Source organism: Fringilla coelebs (assembly GCF_963513975.1).
Source record: "Fringilla coelebs genome assembly, chromosome: Z".
Lineage (NCBI taxonomy): Eukaryota > Metazoa > Chordata > Aves > Passeriformes > Fringillidae > Fringilla > Fringilla coelebs.
In genome coordinates, this window is record NC_140031.1 from 28,656,836 (window position 1) to 28,677,837 (window position 21,002).

The window sequence follows — 21,002 nt, forward strand, 5'->3', positions numbered from 1 at the left end:
GTAATTCAAATGCTTCTAAATTAATCCAGGTTAACTGCAAACACAGGCTAGGTTCAGAGGCCTTCTTCCATGCTTTACTTTCCTCAGTTACTATTAGAATTTGCAGTTGTCCCATGGTTGGTGTCCACACATATCACAATCACAAATACACACACTTCCTTTCTGTGTCAGACATGAAACACAGCTTTGTATTTCATAAAAGCAACTGAGGTTTGGTCAGCCTTAAGAAGATGAGGCCTCAGGGCAACCTTATTGCTGCACACCATTAGCCAGTGGGAAGGCATAGAAGAGATGTGTGAGAAACAACCCCTCACTTCTAAAATTTTCAAGGTTTATTAAACCTTTACAAATATAACAAAGGACTGAATAAAGAACAAGGGGCAGAGCTCTGTGAGAATATAACCAACAACCATGCGCTCGTCTACAAAACACCTGCTCCACCTTTTATACCCCTGCTGGTGCATCAGGCATTTGGCCTCTCCCAGAGTTTGTCAGTCAACTTCTTCTTCGCCATCCATTGGTGGAGACAACATCCTTGCTACTTGATTGGAGGTCAGGTGCTGTCATGCCCCGCCTCCCTAGTGACAAGCCTTCCCCGCCAGCCAAGGCTGTCCGGTGACATCAGTGTGGATCAGTGTGATACCACTGTGAAATAGAGAAAATACACTATCACAGAGCGAAAAGACTATATTTTTTTTGGTTCAGAGTGTGGTAAATAGGTATGATTCGTGCTGATAAAATTGAAACAGTAATCAATATTGATACAGTAATTAATATCTGGAAATAATAAAACAGTTAAAAGGGAAAGAAAAAAATGGAGAGGAGGGGTTCCACCCCCTCCCCACCCTTTTCCTGCAATGTTCAAGGCAGGAAGAAGCAAAAGATAACAGTTACTAAAAATTAACAGAGAGAAGGAAAAATCTGGTTGGGTCCCAGGAAAAATGTTAATTATATGAGATTTATTGCTTTGATGCTTAAATATAACATTATGATAGTCTTGGCTTATACTGGCTTGGTGCGCATGTGTAACCCGAAGGTGAATTAAAGGACATCGAGGAAGAGGAGAGGCCTTCATCAGTGCAACCCCCAAACAGTGGTGCAACCACCTAAAAGAATGATGGAGCACGTGTACTAAAGGTGGAGATGAGGGCGGAGGTAGAAGTGTGATGAATCGAAAATGGGAGGAGATGGCATCGACATATGACATAAAAGGGGAAATTCTGTTTGGCACGTTTGTATGTGAGGTGGCAAGGGTCCAGGAACCTTACACTCTGTACCCCGCAGTTATTTTTTGCTTATGCACTATTATTGGAACAAAATTATCCCTTATTTTAACCAAATTGTATTGGCAATATTATAAGTGTTTCTGATTTTATATATATATATATAAATATATATATAAAGCTACTCAATTAAAAATTGCTGCTACTTTTAACATTGTTCGTTTTTTTTCTTGATGGGATAAAACGGCAAATATAACAAGAGGTTTGTGCTGCCTAGATATTGCATCAGCAACTTAAAACACAGATAAGGGAATTTACATGTTTTCCTTTGCTCTTGGAGGTTGTTGTCATGGTTTTTGTTACTAGATAACACTAACCTTAAGACATAGCCCAAAATATGAAAGGCAGGAAGAAAGTGCAGAAAAGCTTACTTAAACCTCAGTAATTAAAATTCTTCCTCTCAGGTAGAACATGCCAGCAAATTCACAGGTGCTTTGAGATGCACCCATGCAAGATAAGCATGTACTGGAAACACTGTGCCAGAGCAGCTTAATAAAGCCAAAATGCTGATGTATTGATCACACGTTGCTACATAACTATTCTGAAAAAGGCCCCTGTCCTTACTTCCATCTATCAAAACAGAAGTTCTTAGGTACTGGCTTTGAAAAAAAAAAGCTATGCTGTCAAGGCATAGCTTTCCATAGCCACAGCACTATGAAGATTAATGCTCTCACACTATACTATCTGTGTGCACCTTTAGTCCACTGGCTCAAGCTGGAACTGCTTGAGCCAGTGGCTGTGGGAGGTGCACACTTTGGCAATACTTTAACACAATCCAGGGCACTTTGTGGCCTCACAGAGAATTGTAACCTGAAAGAACAGATGAGGAGAGTGTTGATTCGATACTTCCAAGAGTTATTGGTGTTCTGTCTCTTCAACAAATACTCTGCATGAGTCTTGGAGATCACATTTGAAAACAATGTAAAGTCATCAATCTTTTCTGCTTCACAGTGAGCTACCAAGCAGGTAACAATGAGAAACTGCATTCAGCTGCACTTTTTTCTTGTAAGCATTAAACAAGTATTTTATTAACTCCACCAAATGTTTAAGGAAGAAGGCAAACTACTCCCTCTGTTTTTTCTACTCATGTTCAGTGAAATTAAATTTGTTGCTCTAGGCAGAAGAGGAAGATTCATTTTAGACACTGTTAGAGATAGTAGTGCCCTACAGAGATATTCAGAGATAGAGCTGCACAAATTTTGTTCGTGCATAATGTTGCATCCAAATGAAAAAATAACATAAATGTCTCTGAGCACAGCAAACTTACAGCAGTAGGTATGAGCCCCTCCAAGAAAAAAACCCAGCCCAGAAAGTCCTGTATTTTCAGGCTTCTTTAGTACTAAAAAATGTCTTTCCCTTTCAAAGATGAATATAAAACTTCTTTTAACATAATAGGTATATTTGAGGAAGGACTGAAGCGGTCTTGTCCTTCAGTCATATTCTGGTTGTTTTTCCCTACTTTCTGGAACACAGCAAGCAGAAGCAAAAGAAAAGATTAACATAGATTACTGATGAGTAAAACAAGTCAAAGCACATCACACAGTGATTAAACCATAGTCTGATTCATTTTACCAGCATCTGAACAGTCAGGATTATACTGTACCATGGCACTTCAGAAAGGAAAGACACTGCATTGAGCACTATGGGCCTTTGCCACCAAAAGCAACATTAAACTTTTGCAAACAAAATCACATTTGTACAGCAGTACGGATTGATATGGGACACCATGGCATACAAATTAGGATAACCATGTCCACCTTGCAGCTTGTTCTGAGAAATCCACCATTCCTACAGACGTGAAAGGTCCTGCCAATTCTGAGGTTACAATAAGCCAAAGTTTAGAGGAACTTCTTCACAAAAAGGGTTATTAGAGGAACCGGCTGCCGAGGAAGGTGATGGAGTCACCGCACCCGGAGGTGTTTAAGAAAACATCTGGCACTCAGTGCCATGCTCCTGGTGACTTGGTTTTCAGTCATGGGATGGACTCGACGGCCTCAAAGGGTTTTTTCCAACCTAGCGGATTCTGTGATTCTGTAACAGACCAACTTTGCTCTAAGCTTTGCGCTGGCATTTTCCACGAGCAGGTCCCAGTGGGCGCACCGGCGGCTCACGGGCCCGACCCAGAGAAGCGGGCAGGCCCTCTCCGGCCCGCAGGAGCGGTTGATCCGCCCGAGAGGTCTGCGAGGCCGCCCTGACCGGCGGCGCCACCTCCGCCCTCCCTCAGCGCCGCTTCCCCCCACGGAAGCGCCCTCGGCGCCGCCCCCCGCTCCCGGCACGTGACCCGCCGGGCGCCGCTCCCTGGGTCACGTGCGCTGCCCCCCGCGAGCGCGCGTGCGCATCCCGCAGCTGTCATCCGAAATCTGGGAGCGAGGTGTCTGCTGTGCGGGCAGGGCAGGGGCAGCGACAGCCACAGCCTCGAGGGGACGGGGGACCCGGCGGCGGCAGGGAATAGGCCTGTGCCTATGCCTGCCCCTGTGCCTGTGCCTGCCCCTGCCTGTCCCTGCCCCTGCCTGTCCCTGCCCCTGTCGTGTTCTGCTCTGCTCTGCTCTGCTCTGCCCTGCCCACTCCCGTCCCGTTCCGTTCCGTTCCCTCCCGTCCTGCTCCGCCCCTCCCCGCCTCTCCCTGCCCCTCCCCTCATCCCTTCCTCCGGCCGCGCCTGCCCGCTGGAGCCTCTCCCGGACAGGTGCGGAGGGAGCGCCGAGCTGGCCCTGGCGGCGGCCGCGGGTGTCCGGCGAGGAGGTATGGGGCTGCAGCGGGCCGGGGGCGAACGGGGGAGGTGGCGGGGCGGCCGACGTGGGTCGGGCCAGGTCGGAGCGGGGGTGCGCGGCGGGTCCCGGCGGCGGGGCATCGCCGGGCGGGCCCGGGTTCCGGGGCGCGGGGCGGAGCGGCCCAAGTGCCGCCGGGCAGCTCCTGCAGGCGTGATGGGGGCATGCGGCAGCCCCCGCGGCGGCAGGGGATGGGTGCGGGGGCTCCGCGCCGCGGACGAGAGGGGGCCGGCGGGACCGAGGTGCGGAAGCGAAACCGGCAGCGATGGGAAAAGTGGGTCTGACGTTCCTGCTCGCGGCCGGCAGTTCTGGGTCGGGGCTGCCGGTGGGAGCTCTCCGGGAGGTCGGGAGGGTTCTGCGCGTGGTCGAAGTGCGTGGACGGAGTGGAATAGAGCTAGCTTCATCTCTCTCCGTGTCTGTCAGGGATTTGATGAAATTGTTGCCGGCTTTCCAGATAGTCTCTTTTTGGTGCAGCTCGTTCGTTCCTGCATGTAGCTAAGACTTCAAGGTTGTGTGCTCAGGGAAGAACTGAATTAAGCGCCTGTTCCACGTCTGTCCGCGGTTATAAAACGCTTTCGAAGCTGGTTTTGGGATCGGGTCTCTCTGTCATGGTAATAGTCTTTAAATGAGCTTACTCTCCTCTGATTTTAGCTGGGAAAGTGAGTGATAGCAAAAGTGAGCAAAATATTATTTTTCATAGGCTAACTATATTAGGAGAAATACTTGTGGGTCCGTATGTTTTTTAAAAGGATTATACTGCCTCAGAGAATAAACGGCACTTATATTTTACTTTCTGAAGTGCAGATTTACGATTCTTTGCTGAGAATTGCCAACTACAGGAGCTGAAGTTACTATTCAGTGGCTACTAAACCAGCCCCTTTTAAGCGGAATCACTTTTTCCACAAGAAAGAAACTTAGTGACACCTAATGAAGGGGTTTTTTTTATGTTTATGGGATAAAATTTGACTTGGGCTTTACCTTTATTTTTGCTTGTACTGTCATAAGTGGCTAGTGGCATTGCTTCACAGAAGTATTTTTTTTCCAAACACAAGAAGATGGAAGGCATGAGAATGATTCCTGTTTCAGTAGTTGAAATGAAAGTAAGTTGAACTACTGACCCTCATGCTGTTTTTTTCCTCAGCTTAGGTTTGGAGTGGTGTTTGTGTTAGCATTTTCCTTTCTAGGGACTGACCCAGGAAACAATATGTATCACCCAGATATGTGGACATAGCTAAAGAGCTGTTGGATCAGAGTTGGACTAAAGTATATGAGAGAAAAGCCTTTGGTCAGTGTTTGTTTTAAAAAAACCTAATCTGATTTGGTCTCTGATGTCTTTTTTTTTTAAATGGTAAATATAATAAAGTAGGGGAAAAAATCAAATCCTGTAAGTTTTCCTCTTTAATTATTGCTGAGTATTGCATGGTGTATTTTGTATCTTGAGCTGATTTCTAAGCATATCAAATAAATAGTTCTGCACTAAATCTGAGTGCACAATCAGTATGGTATTCAAATAATAAAATTATGTTTTCAACTGCTCATTATTAGAATATTCATCAGGTAATATTAGCAAACATGTTAATTTTTTAAAAATGCAATTTTATGCTTAACTGTATTATAAAATATTGGGTCAAATAGGTTATAGATTAAGGACTCTCTGAGTTTAAGCAGTTCTTAGTTGGTCTGATTCTTAGTTCTGCAGGTAATTTTCTTTGATATCAAATTTTTTTTCTTAGTTTTCTTTTAGTGAGATTTATTTCATCAACATTATGCTGAACAGAATGTGAATAGGGTTGTGTTGCTGTTAAAGATGGCATTTCCATCCTACCACCTCCAATATAAATTCAAAAAGCGTAACAACTTTTGAAACATGAATGCAGTATACATGGAGCTTCAAAGGGAAGATGTATTACCTGTTAATGTAAGGTTTTTGCAAGATCTCTGAATGATCACAGGGATGGTTCAAAAAGTGATGTTCTAAAATGTTAAGATTTTAATACTTCTCTAGTAAAAAATATCCATAGTCACTTGATAGTTTGATAATTCATATCAGCAAGTGAAGGAGTTGAGTTTTTCTCTTGATTTTTGTTTGGAATCACAAAAGACAGGATATTTTGAAGATAAGCATTATTTTATACTTGGAGGGTATAATTGCAGTGTAATCAAATCATATAATGAAGATGTTAATAAGAATTTGCTGGTCCAAAGTGCCAATATTGGTTATAAATTAAGTATTATTGTAGTTTTGTTATATGAAGACTTACAGTTTACTTCACGTTTCATAGGTGGCATTGTATGTCATAATTAATTCTGCTGTAGTCTTGCCCTTTCCTCCAACTTATTTTCACCTGTTTAAAATTGGAATTGCACATAGCAGTTGTTGGCTTTGTCTGTGTGAGTAGTTGTACTACTGAGTTATGCAAGTACTCACTTTTATCTGTAGTTTTGTTTATGTCAACATTTGTGGGACAGGATATTTAGGACAGTATACCCTGAAAGCTGAGGACCATCTATATAATCATTATAATCTATGTAAACAAAGATTAGAAAATGTGTCAGGATTTTAAATTTGAGTTATTAAAGTTGCCAGAGTTAAGGTTCAAAACACATCTCTTAGTGGAAACTGAATACTGAAAAAAATCCGGTGTCTAGTCAGTTTCTGATTCTCAGACAAGGTGGGATAATTCATTGACTGATGCAGATATTTTAGGGAACTTTTACAAACAAAATTTGCTGTGGGTCCTTTGTGACATTCCTGCCAGTAAAATGTGGAGAGACTTGATTGGATTATTGAGATTTCCCTTGTTACACCTTTGATATCCTGCTGGATTTTTTCTAATAAAATGAAAAGACTAATTATTAGCAGGTAGCTTGTCTCTAGAAGACTTAGATAAATATTTATATTCAGGGTAGATGTTGTGTGACAGACATGACTGTGCTCAGTCAGGTTTTGTTTCACGTTTACAGTTTATTTCTTTGATTAAAAAAGTATATAAGTTGCCAAAATGGTAAATGAGCCTATGGATTTGTAGCTGGATAAATTGTCTATATTCATAAACTGTTTTGAAAAACAGTAATTTCCCTTCAAAAATAAATTGGCGAAAAGTGTAGAAGTCTGTAATCTAAGCTACAAATAAAGATATAGAAACAGAAATGTGGGGGAAACTCCAAGTTTTAGAAATCAAACTCCTCATGTCTGGGTTTGATTTGATTGAAGTATTTGGAGTACGCAATTTGAATAAATATGATAAATATTTCAAAGCTGAGATAAGTAAAAGATTTAAAACTTGGAAAAACAATTAATTAATAATAGGGGCAAAACATTTTCTTAACTGATTTGTGCTTTCAGAGTTTTTGTGCAGCTTATACTTATGTGAGTTGGTGAAACTTCTAAACTCACAGTGTTGTGGAAATCTCCTTCAGATTTACTGTGATGCAGCTCTGTGCAGAGTCATAGAATGTTGGAAGGGATACACAAGGACCCCTGAGTTCATCTCCTGGTTCTGCGCACAACCACTCCAAAAATCACACCATGTGTCTGAGAGCATTGTCCAAATGCTTCTTGAACTCTGTCAGGCTTAGAGCTGTGACCACTTTCCTGGAGAACCCATTCCAGTGCCCCCCCCACCCTCTGGATGAAAAACCTTTTCCTGATATCCAACGTAAACCTCCCCTGACACAATTTCAGGCTATTTCCTCTGGTCTTTTCACTGTCACCACAGATAAGATACAAGTGCCTGCCCCTCTTCTTCCCCTCACTAGGTAGTTGTAACTGCAATGAGGTGTCCCCTCAGTCTCCTCCAGACTGAGCAGTGGCCTTAGCTGCTCCTCATACAGCTTCCCCTCAAGGCTCTTCAGAGTTGAACTTGCTCCTTTTGTCTGATATAATATTGTGGGTAAGAGCCATGTAGTTGCCAGTTCTTGAGTTCATCGGGTGGTCTGCCGCTCCTGTTAAATAGTATGTCATTTCAGGGGCCTGGTATCAGTCTGGAGTGAGGAGCTTTTGGTCATGCAAGCTGACCATATGTGTGGTTTACTTCAGTGTGCATGCTTTCAGTCATAACAACAGAAAGGCATAACATTGCTGGATATGGCTTGACCACTAGGTATTTGGCCTGTGGTAAATTAGGCCAAAATTTGAGGGCAGGGGAATTGGAACTAGTCTTTTAATTATGAAATCCTTTATGAGAATGGAAGTGCTCACACTGAAGGTGAACTTTTTTGCTGGTGCAGAAATGCAGTTTCAGATGTTCATAACTAAGCAGGTTTAAAAAAGACAAGCACCTCTTTCTGTTTCTCAGGTTATAGAGCCTCATTTATGTGTTTGGTGTTTTTTGTTTATTACTTTCTTCCCCTTTCATGCTTTCCTTATTCAGCTTCTAATAAAGGATTTGCTATATAGTGGTTCCTTGGGAAAATTATTATCACAGTCACTGGTAGCATATCCCTAAAAAAAGAAGTTGTTTTGATTTTAAGGACTTGTGAAGTCATAGAATGTCCTGACTTGGAAGGGACACCTGAGTTCATCTCCTGATTTTGCACACAACCTCTAAGGGCTATAAGAGCTGTAATGGTATCTTTCAGGAGGAGACCTGTTAAATGAATTAATTAAAGGTCATATAGGCAGAAATAACAAGCCTACTAAAACTGTGCTTAAAAAAGTGCTTAATTAGGAAGGAGTTCACACCTACCACCTGTGATTTCTATCCCCAGCAATATTATAGGCCACATTAGCAATGAATATTTTTCCAAAATTTTAGGTACTTGTATCTTAGCTTTTTGAAAACTGAGAACTAGGTCAAACCACTGTTTGGACTCTTTGAGGACTACGCCCAAGTTTGAAAATGTTACACCATTGTGTGAGTTGATGGTTTACTTGCATCTTAAATAGTGCTTTCAGCCTGGATATTCTTTTCCCTTGACTAAAAGTAATTTACTGGAACATTAGAGATCCAGATGATCAGAAATATGGAATGGATTTTCTGTGGTGAGACTAGAAGTTTTCAGCTTATGAGAAAGACAGACTGTGTGAGAACATGGTAAAGATCTGTAAGACCTGTATGGTCTGAAGGTAGAAAAAACCAGCTAGATACTTGTTCTCAGTATGCACATGAGCTATGAGATGAAACTAAAATGTGAAATATTCAACATACACAGAGGAAGATATATCACTTAGCATATTGTTGATTGTAGAATGCTTCATCATGAAATGTTTTGGATATTAAAGGCTTACAAAAGTTCAAAATCATGGGGAAAAAAATCATCACACTCTGCAAAATGCAGTAATATCCTCTATGTTTAAGGATTCCTTGGTGTATGCATTGCTGAAGAACAAGATGGTACTCTGAAAATGTGTATTATAAGCTACCCCAACACTTACTTGTATCTAGATACCTGCTGTTAGCAATTGTGAAGATGTGGAGACTAGTTAGGTTTTTGATAACTTGCTTTTGCCATTGCTGGAGGCCGTTATATGCTGCTTCTATTTAGGACTATGGATTTCATACCTGCGTTTTAATTAAAAAGAAGTAGAAATGCTTGAGTCATGGGTAGCAGATAAAAATAAGAAAAATACATTTTCTGTATTTTTTTTTCCTTGCCCTTTGCCCCAGATCACTTATTTCAAGATGTTTTTCATGCTCTGAGCCTGGTGTGGGAGAAGAATATCTAGGAATGAGTTCAGGTCATTTTTCAGTTCAAAATTTATGGGTTCAAGTTAAGCCAATTTATAATTTTGAAACATTGGTGCTGTAAGGTAGTACCAGACGTAGAAATTCAAACTTGTAATGAAGCTTGCAAACTACTCAGAGCTTTGTGGTAAAATAGGGGTAGTTTCAGGATCTTCAGAATATGCCCAGATTCTTGGTTTCTTAAGTTTGTAGAATCTATTAAAATCTTCAATACTCCTAACATTTATTTCAATACTCCTAACATTTATGAACTTCAGTCTTTCTGATGATGGTGGATATCTGAGGAATACATACCTAACCATGATATTTGGCCTCATATCACAAATACAAAGCATTATGTTCCATATATTTATTTTCACTGTTAATACAATCAAATAACCTAAGTAACAGGTTTGGAATTCCTGATAGATAGGATCTCTTTTGAAGCCGAATACATAAAGTAGGCAGACATAATTGCTTGCACATTTACTGTTATTGAAGGGACAATTCAAACATAAGTATGCAAACCCAAATTACACTGAGAATTAACTATTTGCATGCCCAGTAACAGTTGAACATGCAAACTGTGCTTTTATGTTTCCAGTTGCCTGAAAGTGGTCTAATGCAGTATTTTGGATTTTTGAATTTGCTTTGCTGGACAGTGCAAGGAGTTGGATGGTACTTGCTTACAGAATGCTAACAACTTCTTAAAAATGATGAATATACTCACAGAGTTTTTAGTTTTAAGTAAAGTTGCTGCTGAAACTAATATAGATAAAGGCACAATTTTCTACTGCTGTTTTCCTTTCCTGCTTGTGCAGAGCTGGTGATTCAAACGTGGTTATTTTGCAAAACAGCCTCAAAAAAAAAAAAATCCTGGGACTTCCTGCTTTCTCTGGACAAGTTTGCTTTCTTGTTGTTATTTATTGAAAAAAAGTTCCCAGGATGACTTCATACTTTTTTTCTTGTGCTGGAGCTTGTTTTACATAACTTGTTTAATGTTGATAGTGGAATAAAGCTTGCGTACGTTGCAATTTTATGTATTAGAACACACAGATTGAAATAATCTTATCTTTCAAAATATGAACACATTTATTTTATGATGCGGTAGCCTATAGTTATTTATTGCTTTTTCCATGTTAGCTAATAATTTTGTGAATAGCAGAGTAGATGTCTTAGTCTGTGCTTTTTCTTTTTTTTCAACAGTTCTTTCAGTAGAGGAGACTGCCCTAAGTAGGCAGTCAAGAGATGTGTCCCAGAAAGCATCTTAGAAAGAACTATTTTGTCAAGTCTTGTGTAGTCTGGAGCCAGAAAGTTTGGATTCCCCACTGATGGTGGGTGGACTTCACAGTACTGGGTAGTTTATTTTAGACTAGAAGCAAAAAGAAGTGTATAGCCTTCAGAGCATAATATTAAGGTGGAGAGAGAATATTGTAATCCTAAAAGTTGGTTTAATGTAGTGAAGGCTACAGGTTTTTGTGCCTTTTAACTAACCGCAAATTAACACATGCTGCTTTTCTGGTTTGTGGGCATTACAAAGGAACAGTTCAATGTTTTGGCAGTGGGGGCTGGAAATTGTAGCTGCCTGGTACTAATTTGTAAAGGCAAGCTTTAGTTGACTGTGCTGGAGTATAGAGGTCCTTCCCTTTTCATAGCATATGGAAAAAACAATTATGTAGATTTTGCAATTACCAAAAAACATGTGGACTAAAATGTGTAATCAAGCATGTAATGTACACTTCTGTCCTTTAGTATCAGGTTTATTTTGTCTGTACAAGCCATGCCCTTCACATTTTGCAGGATGTGTTTAAAATCACTTTTCCTGTCATCCAAACTAGTGAAATGCATTTGCATCTTGGATTATGTAAATAATTGTAGCATTAATGAGATCTCATCTTGCTTTTAGTGTTGAACTCTGATGTTTTTAGTTAATCAGATTTCTAATGTAGCATTAATATTCTCCTAGCTGATGATCTGAGGGTTTTAAGAGGGCCTTACTATGGCTGTAAACTTTTCAAAAGGATCAGGTTCTTTAACCTAGTTCCTGGCTAGACAACTTAGCTCTTTTGCTGGCAACTTTAGATAAACTACATACTTGTATTTTATTTATGTTCTGAATTGTTTAATCAGATACTTTCAAGACATAGGCAGACTACTTGGTCACTAAGAAATTGAAGGTTTAGGGATAGGCTGTGGAGTTTATTGGATCGGGTTCATAGCATGGGCTTGTTGGCTAAAGCTTTCCCATGCTTAGCTAAAAAGCTTCTTTCAATGTTACGTAAAGTACTAATGCGTGATAATTTGAGTGAGGTTTGTTCACATTTATTCACACTACCCTTTGTTTTTTTAGGTAGTTATGGACATCTTTTTCAGCATGCAGTACTGTCATCCAAGGGGGCAGAAAATGTCGGATTACAATGCTGATATGAGGGACTTAAGATAACTGTAAATTTCCTTGTGTACATATTACTTGTCTCTCTATTTCATAAAGTGCATCCTGGGCATGTTGGCCTTCTTTCTATAACTTTGTATTTACTAATATTTTGCACATTTTCATTGTGTAGTAGTCAATAAAAGCTCTGGAAGTTTTATTTCTTATATTGTACAGCTTTGTAATATCACAAAATAGGTAGTTACCTATACACCTGAGTGCAATAATACGATTGCAGCAATAATATGATTGCAATGCAGATTTTGCATTAGAATGGTCTCCTAGTAGTTGTGATTTTGTCTGCAAAAGAGTCTCTGAAGGCCTCTTAACTATGACACTGGATTATATATTATACTCTCTTGTCTTTTGTGTGTGAGAAAAATAACAAAAGTAGGCATTGTTTGGAGAAAGAATGTAGGACTTGGGAGTTCCACAAAGTCCTTGAAAGAACTACATATTGTGTTAGAAGATAATAGAATTGAATTGGAAGGCCAGCATTTTCTGATTAGTTTGTAGCATAGAGTTATTTTTTGTGTTAAATTAGACTATGTAACTCAGTACTTACCTCTTGCCTACTGTTTCAGATTGGTGTTTGTAATGAAGAAATGCAATAATGAAATTGTAAAACAGATTTAAGAAGTTACAACTGATAGATCATAGTTATGAAGAAGGTGATGAGTTACTAAGAAATCATAAAATTAGTAGAAACATCTAATGGACTTACAGCATAGCAAATTCTTCATAGCCTTTATGATCTTTGTGCCACTTGATCTAAAAATCCTAAGTGGTTGAATCCTCTTAAGGAGTTCTTGCAAACATTGTGCTTATCAAGGAGTAGCATTACCCAGTAAATTAATGAGAAGGTGTTTTTAATTGAGGAAGAAGGGTTACACAAGAGCCTGGATTGAATGGTTTATTTCTACTGAAAGTAACACAGCTGTCTGGTCTGGCTGCTCATTGCTTAGGGGCCTGGACCCTAAGATAGATGGAAGCTGGTAAACAAAAAGTCTGTGAAGGGCAGGATTTATATTTTTTACACTGTGATGAAGCTGAGCAAAAATTCAGCATTTCTAATACTCTACACGTGTCTTCGTAATTAGTTGAAATTTATTAATTCTGCTTGTGATGCAGATTGAGGTTCCTCACAGTACAGTATGTTACATGCTTGAGCGTGTACTTAGTTATGGAGAGAATAATCTTGTGAGTATCTTCGCAAACAAGATTTTAAGAGTCAGAATTAATACTAACTTGTCTGTTTAGCTGGTACAGGGCTGTGTTTGGGATTCAGTATGAGAATAATGCTCATAACACACTGATGCTTTGGTTGTTGCCAGATCGTGCTTAATATTAATCAGGGGCTTTTCAGTGTTTTGCACCCTTCCAGTAAGGAGATGCACAAAAACCTGGGAGGGAGATGACCTGAACTGGCCGAAGAGCTGTTCAATACTGCAGAATGCCGTGCCCAGTATATAACATGGCTGAATTACCCAGAAGGGTGGCTGATGACAGTTTGTATTCTGTATCACGTGGGATTTTTTTGGGTTTTATCTTTCTCTCTCTCTATGACAATAATGAATAGAAATAATTTTTACTTAGTTTCAATTATTAAGCTGTTCTTAACTTGTGAATTTTTTCTTTTTCACTGATTCTCCTTCCAATCTCATTATGGATGGGGGAAGTGTGATCAGCTGTGTGGTACTTAATTGCCAGTTTGGCACCTAGTGTTTGGCATGAAAGGTTGAGGTAACAACAGATCTAATCAGAGCATGTCGGAAGAAATTTATTACCAGCAGTTTTTTGTAAGGTTAGTAAGAATTTTGTGAGAAGAATTTTGTGAATGGCAGATGGCACATAGTGATTTATACTTGGAAATTGCAGTACCTTCTGATCTGAAGATAATGTTTATCTGTCACTTGCCTAAAGTTCAGTCTCCTTTCATGAGTACTGTATCCTGGTATGAAATGGAAATAACTTCTTTTAGTTAGTCTCAGTGTAGAAATGGAAATCAGAGGAAATGCTGATTTTATGTGTATAGCTTACTTGTTTTTTTCCTCTCTTGAAGTTTTCTGAGAATGAGCAGGAATATAGTCCTGTTGTTAAACTGCTGATAGTGAGAACTGGAAAATCCAAGTGCTCTTCCTCTGTATTTGCAGTGTGAGTGGGAAGTGAATAATTGGTTGTCATGGTTTAATGTAGTTTAGTTCTTAGTTAAGGAAAAATTATTCACGAGCTATGGAAGTTATTCCCTGTAAGGACCATAGGAGCTTCTTTTGCACTGGCAGAACCAATCAGCTGGCTTTGAATTTAACAGGGTGTCAATATTCAATTGACACCCTGTTAAACCACTTAAGAGAGCTGAATATGCCTTGTTGAAATCACACTTAAAGATGAACAAGACCTGGGAAAAACTCTCTTGCTTCTGGCCTTCGAACGGGTAACTGGAGACTGGCTGGGCCAGGCCCTGCTCTGCCACGGGGCCCATGTGGCCTGGCAGGGCTGGGCCCTGCTCTGCTGCTCTGCTGCAGCACTGGCCTGGCTGGGACCTGCTCCGCCACATGGCCAGGTTGGCCCACAGCATGGCTCAGCTGAGATTCTGGTACCGCAGAGTTCCAACCATTGCTGCTGGGCCAGGCCCACTCTGCTCGGCTTCAGGTGGAGCCCTGCCAGGCTCCACTCCAGCCATGAGCTGCCCAGCCATCTTTCTGGCGCTGTGGAAAATCATGCAGCTGAGAACAGAGGTGGCTCTGCAGCCCTCTGCAGAAAAGCACCCCCTAGCTGGAATTGAACACAGCAGGGGCCAGAAAACAGCCATGCAGCCAGAACGGCTGCTGCCTGGCAGAGATTACATAACCATCTATAGGCCAGGGCGAGATATTAACTCTTTTAGCACACAGATGAGACATGCAGACATCAGTCCTCTCTCAAGTGAGAGAAAAAGGAAAGGGTGAAGACACATAAAGAAAATAACATGGAGACACCAAGGTCAGTGAAGAGGGAGTCAAATCCCAGATGGGAGGAGAATGAGGAGACACTTAATCTTGGGCTGAAATTCTCTTGTAAGGCTATGGTGAAGATATAATTGTTAAACCAGACTTTTTCTCTGTAACTCATGGAATGCATTTGATGGGATGTAGCATTCTAACTACAGCCATGAGCAGAAGCACCAGTGTTGAAGCAAGCAGATGTTGAAGTAACTCCAATCTAATAAGAAGCCTGAACAGAGATATGAGAGAGATGAAAAACCTGGCCCCAGGGGTGGGAGAAGAAAACCTCTGTTCCCAGAGATAAAAGAACTTTTGTTTCTATACTAGAACAGCTTATCTTTAAAATTGTACCCCATTAAACTGAGACCCATGGTGGTAGTTGTGGGAAGACTACCAAACCGTGGGAAGAACTTCATGATTGCGGATTTCTGGATGGCTGCTATTCATGGAAATTAAAAGTATGAGAGAACTGTTTCTTGTGGGGAAATCTCCATGGCATGGCAGGAGACACTCCTCTCCCTAAGTGAACTGAAGAAAGATTATTTTCAAAGTGGTAAACTGATTGAAAATACCAGATTTGTCTATGTTGTAAGCAGGAAAACAGAGAAGAGTTGGGGGGAGGAGAAGTGTTCTGAAGGTTTTTTCTGATTTCTTACTATTTTTTCTTCTAGTTCTGTTAATAAAGTTTTCTTTATAGCCTTTAAAGTTTTGAGCCTGCTTTGCTCTCTCCCTAATCCTTATCTTGCAGCAAAAAATGAGTAAATTAAATTATTCTAAAGGATGCGCTGGCATTTGGCCACTGCTAGACCCACTACATTGTTTTTCTCCGTTTACTGAATGGAAATAGTAGATATTTTATCAAACATGTAGCTTTGTTACTCTGCATTATGCCTGTGTAATGTAATTTTCTAGACAGAGAATGTGCAGATGGATCGACACAGGAAGATCCTAGGTTAAGTTGGAAACATGCTGTAACAGCAGAGGTGTGGACTGGACTGTGTGCTTGTGATTTACAATAGTTTTTGTGCTGGGTAAAGGCTGAGTATTCTCAAAAGGAGTGAGGATAAAAAGTAAGCATTTATTTTGTGCCTTTTATACTAGCCTGGGCAGATAATTGTAGATAATTTTTTTCTGCTTGAAACAATGTATGTTGAATGTCAGAATTGGTTTTACAGATTATTCTCTACAGTGTATGACTTTTTTTTTTTTAACAGGTAGATTGAAATTGAACCAGAATGGCTGCTGTTACCTCAGATAGTCCTCCAAACCCAAGCTGCAAAATCATGACTTTTAGGCCTTCGATGGATGAATTCAGGGAATTCAACAAATATTTAGCGCACATGGAATCACAAGGTGCTCATAGGGCTGGAGTTGCAAAGGTAAACGTGTATAACGTAGAAGAAAAATGCTCCTAATACCTGATCTCCCATTACTTGTATTTTGCTGATTACAAACCTGACCTTTTTATTTATTTTTTTTCCAAATTATTTGCAAGGAGTAGGTAATGATTTGTTAGTACTTTAAAAAAGAGTCTTTTGGTGTCTCTGATATTTCATGCAGACTAATGAAGGTGTTGTGTAGTGTTTTATCTCTAACTGTAAGTTGTTTACAAGTTTACAATAGCAAAATAGGATCTCTTTCTAAGTAGATTCAGACTATTTTTGGTCAAATCAGAACAAAGCAGGGCGTTGATAATGTAAATGAAAGTAGTCCTGATATACCAGGTGTTGAACTTAGTGTTTTAGGGATGTGTAAAGCTTTCCTGGAGCAAATAATCCCACTTCATTATGGTGAACATAAAGATGGTAAGGCAGTGTTTGAATGGAAATAAGTTGTCTTGTTCTTGTTAGTGAGAACTTCAGGCACACTAACTGCAGCTGTATTGCTCTTTGAACAATGCCACATGCAGGACCTTAGAACAGGAGTTCCTCCCGTATCAGAGAGGGGTTGTCAGAGGTTCAGGCTGAAATAATTTAGGGATACATCGTAGAATTGGTTATGCTGTGTCCGTTTTGCCGCTTTCCAAACCAGCAGAAACCAGTGCAAATCTAGAATTACCAGCTTAGGTATTTTAAGTACTCTGTGGAGCAGCTGTCTCCATCACTGGGTTTTGAAGCTACTGTTGCATGGTCAAGACAATTAGAATCTGAGTGAGGAGGAACAAAACTTAAAATTCTGTTTTCCACCCTGCCCACTCCTGCCTCCTGCTTCCTGTGAAACAAAGCAAAATTGAACTCCTTACTCTTTGAAATCTTTGTAGGTTGTTTTTTTTTTATTTCAGCTGACAGAGTACATAGGTTATATTCTCAAAATTTTCTCTGCAAACAGAAGTAGAAATGTGATAAATAGGCAACAGTGGAATGCCTGTGCTGAATTTTTCCTATGTTCAGCTGTGTTGTGGAAACTATTTGTCTATAGGGGGAGGAGATATTGCAGCCCTTTAATCTTGACTAGTGACCTTCATTGTAGTGGTATCTTCTTGCTTGGCTGAACCAGCAGTTAAAGCATCTCTTGCTGTTTTCAGTCTGTCTGGTACTTTCAAGACATTACTAGGTTGTCTTGAGAATTTTATATTATGTTTTTCACTGTATTTTGATAATATCTCAAAAATTTATAAATAAAATTTATAAATAAAAGTTAAATATATAAAGTTAAATTAAAAATATATAAATATATAGTATATATATTTGTATACTATATAAATATATAGTTAATATAAATAAAATTAAAAGTTAACCAACTAAGTATTTTTTAAAACAAATCTTATCGAGTGAATAATTATTGCTGCAAAAGTTTAAGGGACATTTTCTAAGTTTTTGGTATTGGCTTTAAAATAGCAGGAAAAAAAATCAGTTTTGACAGTAATAGAAAATTAACTTACAGGGAACCTAATTTTTTTTTTTAAACCCAGGATGTACAGTCTCAGGTATGAATGCAAGAAGAATAATAACTACCAGAAGAACTATATGTATTTGCATATAGTTCTTAACAGTAATTTAAGCTCTAAACAGAGAACACAGTCAGAGTAGGCATACCAAACATTTTAGGTTAAATGTGAATGTGTAAGGGGAGAAGACCTGTTACCTGTGTAGAAGAACATGTGTGTGTAAATAGGGTTAAATGACTATAAGGCTTGCACATATTGATGGAAGGAAGGAGTATTGGAAATAAAATGTTAGAAAAACTGCAACCACCACTGAAGTTCCGGATACTATGTTTGAAACAAGTAATTAAGGTACTAGACAAACAATATCAAACCATTGCCGAAACAGATAAGGTACTGTGGCATCCCTTGAGCAAATTGGCAAAAAAATTGCCATTAGGCTTTTGAAAGTCTGAAATGAGCTTTAGGCACAGAAAATATATTTTAGTCCTACTGTTTCAGAGGATTTTATACTTAAAAAGAAAGACAAAGGCTGAAAACAATAGGACAAATTACAAACAAGGCACACTGATAGATTAGTTGTCTTTACTGGAGAATGAGGTGTTTAGAAAACTCAAACTGCATTGATACAGCGCAAAAGAATTAAATGAATTTGCAGTCACACTGGCAAGTAGAGAAGTAATTTCAGAACACTATGCTGAAAATAGATACTGGCAAGTGCAAGAAAACAACTTTCAAATGAGTTGGGGAGTAATAGTTACATAGAAGTAGTAGCCAGTGCCATTCAGAATCAGATCTATGGGGGATTACCAGTAAATGAAAGAGGATTTAACAGAAACGTATGTGCTGATAGCACTTTGCTGTCAGAACTGATGTGCAGTCTTCATGCAGGAGACTGACTCGTATAACTAAAACATCCCTATTTAAAACTGTATGTTTGTCACACTAAACTGTATGAATATGCTTAGGATCTTTGATAAATAAATAAATATGTAAATGGAAAATTCTTGCCTTAGGTGTTTCCTTTTTCATATTTGAGCATTCACCAGTGTGATTGATGAATTTGATCTAGATTGCTCCCATTGAATAACTCTAACTTGCTTGACTTAGAAAATGCTATTTTTGCTAAAGGAAATATGAAGAGTCTTCAGTGGGATGGGTCAGTGGTAAAACCATGGAGACCTAGTCATTATTTCCAACTGTTATACTGGCTAGCTGTGTGTTGCTTTAAACATGATATATAACATCTTCAGTCTTTGTCCTCATCTTCCTTAGAAAATGCAAAGTCTTTGGGGCAGGAAGCTTATTTTTATTTATCCTCTTTTAAAACTTTTTTTTTGCTTATTGATTCCCACAGAATTCACTTCTCTAACCAGCACTCTTAATTATAACATTAATAAACATACTCCAGTTAGCTGGAAGGGGATATTTTGAACCGTACTCATAAAAATATTTTTTATTGCTTAAAGAGCATTGACCTTGAACTAAATAAGATGATGCAAATTTTCCTTTTCAGTATTCATATATTTGAGCCAAACCTCTGACTTCATGCTTAATAATAATGAAAATGGAAATCTCTATGCACATATTTGATTTCTATGCATATTTTCTGAATGCATGACTTCTCTGCTTCCAAACTAACATTTCATATTTTGTTAATGTGATTATAATTTAAGTGCTCTGTGAAAGAAATAAGTAGGAATCACAATATGATTGGATTATTTTTTTTCTCTAAAAGGAAACAACACTGAAACTTGCTAAATAGTTCTTATACAGCAGAAGTCCTGTGGAAGCTGAGAAGGAAAAGAGGAAAGAGGGAGTTGCATTTGTGTAAAAACTAGATAAAAACACCGGTTTGTGTGTAAAATAAAAACATTAGCTATGGGAGTATGTTACTATTAGATAAATTCCTTTGGCTGGATGTTTGCCTTTCACTGTGTGCTTTTAGCATTGATGGTCTGGATGAACTGGATTTCTTCTGATTGTTTGAGTACAGTAATATTAAAATATGCCTGTTTGTGATTGTTTTCCAAGGCTAGCAAATGATCTTAGGATCTATCTGTTTTAGAATTTTATTATTTTTATGGAGAGATGAAATAGTGAAATTTCTAATGGACTCCTGTAGATGGAATCCTAAAATGCTTGTAAGAAAACAGTCTAGCTGTGTAGCTTAAGGACTGCCTCACTGTGATTCCGTTATTAAAAGTATTCGATACTCTGCCTGAATTAAGGTGCAAATGAGAGCATATGCTGAAATCGGAAGTCTGGATTTTGTTTAACAGCAAATGAAAGAGAGGGAGAGACAGATAGAAAGTGACAGAGACAGGTTAAGTAGAAATATCACCACTGTGGTTTCCATCTTCACCACCTTCTTCTGGTCTTCTTGGTGGTGAGGGTCCCCCAAAAAGCACAGAATTCAGTTGATCAATATACATTCGGGCCACGTGGGAATGCCCAGGTAGCTGACCTCAGTGATGGGGGCGAGTTTGATACTGTCTCTTGGAAGAGACTCTGGATCTGTTGCATCCCTTTCCCTCAGGGAGGAGGATGGGGGGGGTGCTTCAGGGTTTTTGGTGGCCCTCCTCAGCTGCCTCTCACATGAATGCCTTGTGGATATCGCCATCCAGGGGTGGAGGGGATTTGCAACTGAGCCAGTTGAATGTAAGGGAGGATGGGGGTTCACTCCTTCTGCCCAGAGGTTATGTATGCTACAGCCCCAAAATTTCTCCTCCTCCGCCCTGGTGGCATGTGAGCAAACCTCGCCTCAGTAGATGGGCCTGTGGGCCACGGTCTCTCCCACCCCACACCAACCAGAGCTGATTTTCAGGACAGCTGCTGGATTTTGCTTTTTTGTGGATGCCTTCTCCCTCAGCTTTGGTTACTTCTCCCTAGACTTGAGATAATTGAAGAATCATGTCAGATGAACTGTAGTATCTTACCTTTCCTTAGATGTTTTAACTCACAGTCCAAAGTTCCAGGCATATTTGGG

At 39.5% G+C, this 21,002-nt stretch overlaps 1 protein-coding gene across 3 annotated transcripts in view; it reads left to right on the forward strand.

The window, feature by feature from the left end:
* Positions 1-3,916: 3,916 nt before the first annotated feature.
* Positions 3,917-21,002, forward strand: part of KDM4C (lysine demethylase 4C) — a 245,333-nt gene continuing 228,247 nt past the window's right edge. For all 3 annotated transcript variants that reach the window (XM_084225527.1, XM_084225528.1, XM_084225529.1), the window contains exons 1-2: positions 3,917-4,022; positions 16,344-16,508. In XM_084225527.1, the coding sequence (XP_084081653.1) occupies positions 16,365-16,508 (144 nt within the window). In that variant the 5' untranslated portion in view covers positions 3,917-4,022; positions 16,344-16,364. The remainder of the gene's footprint in view (positions 4,023-16,343; positions 16,509-21,002) is intronic.